Genomic DNA, 4,002 nt, shown 5'->3' on the forward strand with positions numbered 1-4,002 from the left:
TGGTTCAATCCAACTAACCGATCGAAATCTAAAACACCAACTGGTCTACTAGTTTAACCTAATTGGTCTATTGAATTTAACAAACCAACCGGTCTATTGAATTTAGCTGCCAAGCAGTCTCCTAGTTTAACCCTAGTGGTGGAATAGTTGGCTAGAAATTCCAGACCAATTTCACTTAAAATGGCAGATGCAGTACAATCCAACACGCACAGCCACAGCTCCATGTTCGAGTAGACAAAGCCACGGTTGTGGCACTTCCCTAGCACTACTCAAATTAAGTATATATAAATTGAATATAAAAGCTGCTAACCAAGACCACGACGAACTTTGCTATCTGAAAGTCGAAAATTGTTTATTTTCCACAAGGGTAAACTTCCCGAGTTCTTGGAAATACATGACTAACACATTTAGCAAACGTTCTATAGTTTACTTTAACTTGCACAATCAAAAGAACATCACAATGTAAAAACTAAGTAGTTTAGTACAAGTAGATTTGATTCAGGGACCAAAACTTAAGTGAAACTGTCACAGACTTTCATCACTCCACAGGCAAAGGACAAGGACCATATGGAATGGGAATCAAGCTAAGATAATGTTTTTTCTTAACTGTTCCCCCAAAGGCCTCATTCATGTCAAGATCTTCTAAAGCTGCTCCATTGGAAAGTTTCCAATCGAAATGGTATAACAGCCGTGCAAGCAGAAGCTCAGCATTACCTATGCCGAACAGCATGCCAGGGCACATCCTCTTTCCAGCACCAAATGGGATAAATTCAAAATTTGTACCCTTGTAATCAATTGAACTATCTTGGAATCTCTCTGGATAGAATTTCTCTGCTTCAGTCCAATCATTAGGATCCCTACCAATAGCCCACGCATTGATTATTACTTTACTTTTAGCTTGTATGACATATCCATTAATCTCGCATGTCTTGCTGCATTCCCTTGGAATCAAAGAAATGGGTGGATGTAGTCTCAGAGTTTCTTTGATGATCAGCTTCAAGAATTTAAGATTTTGAAGACCTGTTTCATCAACATTCTCAGAATCACTAAAGACTTGCCTCACTTCTTCTTGTGCCTTTTTCATTACCCTCGGATTTTTCAGCATTTCTGACATTGACCATTCCAAAAGTGTTGATGTTGTTTCACTCCCAGCACCAAACATTTCCTGTAACAAGAATTGCGAGATAGGGAACTGATCATATCTTTCTTAATTAGTGCATAGGAATCATATATCAATTCAACTTGGAGAGATAATTGTTTTCTTGATTATGGATCTCTAATTGTTTAACCTTGGTGCGTGTGAATTGGGATCAGTATCGATCGTTTAACTACTTGGTCCCTTCTCCAGCGCCTTTTTTAAGGCATTGGAAAGGCACGATTTTCTACATGAAACGGTCCATCAATTGTGTCATGATGGCGCGATCTCCAAGATCCAGCCACCTCTTTAGCAGGATTCGACCATGCCTCAGGTCACGGAATTGACTTGTTTCAAACATCCAGTTCAAGGACGGGCTGATGTCTTTAAAGACACCGGAGAAGGCACAACATAGACTTAAATTTGAGTTCGAATACCTTACACGAATTAGATCAGATGTTCTTGAATTTAAGTAGTAACAACAGTTAAAGGTCGATTTATTTGGCATCAGGTGTGCAGGCATATATTTAAAAGATGTGTGAAATGTGAAGCACAAACAGGTTTATATATGCACTAACCACGATGATTGCTTTGATGCTGTCTGTTGTTAAAGGAAATTCAAGGTTTCCTTGATTCTGTAGATTTAGAAGAACATCCAGAAGAACTTCCACTTCGTTGTCTTGATCAGTCTTTCTCTCTTCCTTGCTGGCTCTACGTTCATTTATAATGTTTTCAAGGATCTCATCTGCTTCTTTATGCGACCTTTCGAGTCTAGACCTCAGGTTACTGATCATGTACAAGAACTTAGCAGAAGGGAACACATCTACAATATTCAGACCAGCCAATGCCTCTGCCACATCTTCAATGATTGGTAAGAAGGCTTCTTGGTTTTTGGATTTCTTACCGATGCTTGTTCTTGCAATGACGCCGTTTGATAAGTCAAGCATCATTTTGCTAAGATTGATTGGCGAACCGGCTTTCGCATAAATATTCTTAATAAAATTGGATACCTCTTCTTCCCTTACTGATCTGAATGATCTTACACGTTTTGCACTAAATAGTTCCAACGTGCAAACTTTCCTCATTTGTCTCCAATAGTCTCCATATGGTGCAAACCCAATGTTCTTGCGATTGTAAAACATGATATTTGCAACAAGGAGACAAGGTCTCTCGACAAAGTTGATCTCGTGTGTTTTCATTACTTCTCTTGCTGCTTCTCCTGAAGAAACAACGACAGTTGAGACTTCTCCAATTTGAAGTTGCATGACGGGTCCATATTTCTTGGCCAGGTCTGTTAGGCAATGATGGGGAAGAGAGCCAGCTAGCTGGTGAATGTTTCCAATGAGGGGTAATTTCCATGGTCCTGGAGGTAAGGCTGGAGTTGAGCCATTGCCTTTCGATTTCTTCCACAATCTCAATACAGCAAAGATAAAGAGAAGGCTGGCTAGAAGGATTGGGAATTCCATAGAGAGAAAATCGATAGGATTAATGGCTAACGCTGCAGCTAGTGAAATTGGTGAGGGAGGCTACTGTATCATTCCTGCCCTTTTATCATAATCTCTCTCAAGTTGCAATTAATAAAATATCCAGGGAACTTGAAACATGGCGGCCATGGCTAAGATGTCAAGGATGCTACGATCATGACGAAGGGGGACAAAAATTTCCAAGTCAGCAACAAGAATTTGCTCTTCCGCTTTCATACGGAAGCATCATGAATCGATCTTTTCTCTTCTTTTAAAAAACGTTTTTAAAACATAAAAATAAATAAAGCTTAAGACCCACTAATAATTTTTTAAATCGTATAACGGGTAAGGCTGGAGGAATTCTTTCCAGCTAAATGAAAACAAATGATGATGGAAAGAGGCACACCCACTTATAATGTATATGCATCCAGCACGGCTGTACCATGTCCCCACGCAAAGCCAAAGGGTTAATTTGCTGTGCTATTTATGTTATTTTTTAAATAACTAAATAATGTTGGATTAAAAGAGTGTTTGTATTGTGATTGTAACTGTGTTTTAAAATATTTTTTGTTTGAAAATGTATTAAAATAAATATTTTTTTTATTTTTTAAAAATTATTTTTAACACTAGAATATTAAAATAATCTAAAAACACAAAAAATATTAATTTGAAGAAATAAAAAATTTAAATTATATTAATTTGCTTTTGAGATATAAAATTATCAATAAATATTAAACTAAAATATTAATTAAAGAAATAATATTTTTAGTATTAAATGATTTATGACTTCTTAAAGCTCAATAACATGTGAAAATATTTCTTATAAAATAATTCTTAAGTTTTTTTTTCTAAATAAAATTGAATAAGGTAACAATATATATAGACACTTCATGAATAAGATCATTTATATAAATAAAAATAAATAAACTTTATAATAAGCCGTGATTAAAACAATTTTTTTAAAGTGATATTGTTTTGTTTCCAAAGCAAAATAACTAATGATTCATTTTAAAATAAACTTTATAATAAGCCGTGATTAAAAAAAAAAATTTAAAGTGATATTGTTTTGTTTCCAAAGCAAAATAACTAATGATTCATTTTAAAAAAAAAAAGAAACAACAATACCAATTAAAAAAAATTGATTTCATAATTACTCTTATAATTTATAAACAATTTTTTAAAAAATAATTATGTTATGCTGATAATCTAAATGATCATTTAATTGAGTTTTTTAGTCCCTACTTTACCTTCTAATTTTATTTAAATATAAAATACAAAATAAGAAACACGTGAGAAGAAAATCACCATATATGCTAACCCCTAACCTAAATGTCTCCATCCTCTCTTTTTTCTCATTCATGGCCTGGTGGTCAAGTTTTTGACCTTGACCAACAATTTTGATGG

The 4,002-nt window shown here is 34.7% G+C and overlaps 1 protein-coding gene across 1 annotated transcript; it reads right to left on the reverse strand.

Moving 5' to 3' along the window:
• Window positions 1-331: 331 nt before the first annotated feature.
• Window positions 332-2,996, reverse strand: LOC105109310 (cytochrome P450 71D9-like). The gene is made up of 2 exons (XM_011003967.1): window positions 1,714-2,996; window positions 332-1,165 (listed from the first exon to the last, which is right to left on the reverse strand). The coding sequence occupies exons 1-2, from the start codon at window positions 2,599-2,601 to the stop codon at window positions 539-541; spliced, it is 1,515 nt and encodes a 504-aa protein (XP_011002269.1). The 5' UTR covers window positions 2,602-2,996; the 3' UTR covers window positions 332-538.
• Between the last annotated feature and the right edge of the window lie 1,006 nt (window positions 2,997-4,002).

The sequence above is a fragment of the Populus euphratica genome, unplaced genomic scaffold, assembly GCF_000495115.2.
Source record: "Populus euphratica unplaced genomic scaffold, PopEup_1.0 scaffold303.1, whole genome shotgun sequence".
Taxonomy (NCBI): Eukaryota; Viridiplantae; Streptophyta; class Magnoliopsida; order Malpighiales; family Salicaceae; genus Populus; species Populus euphratica.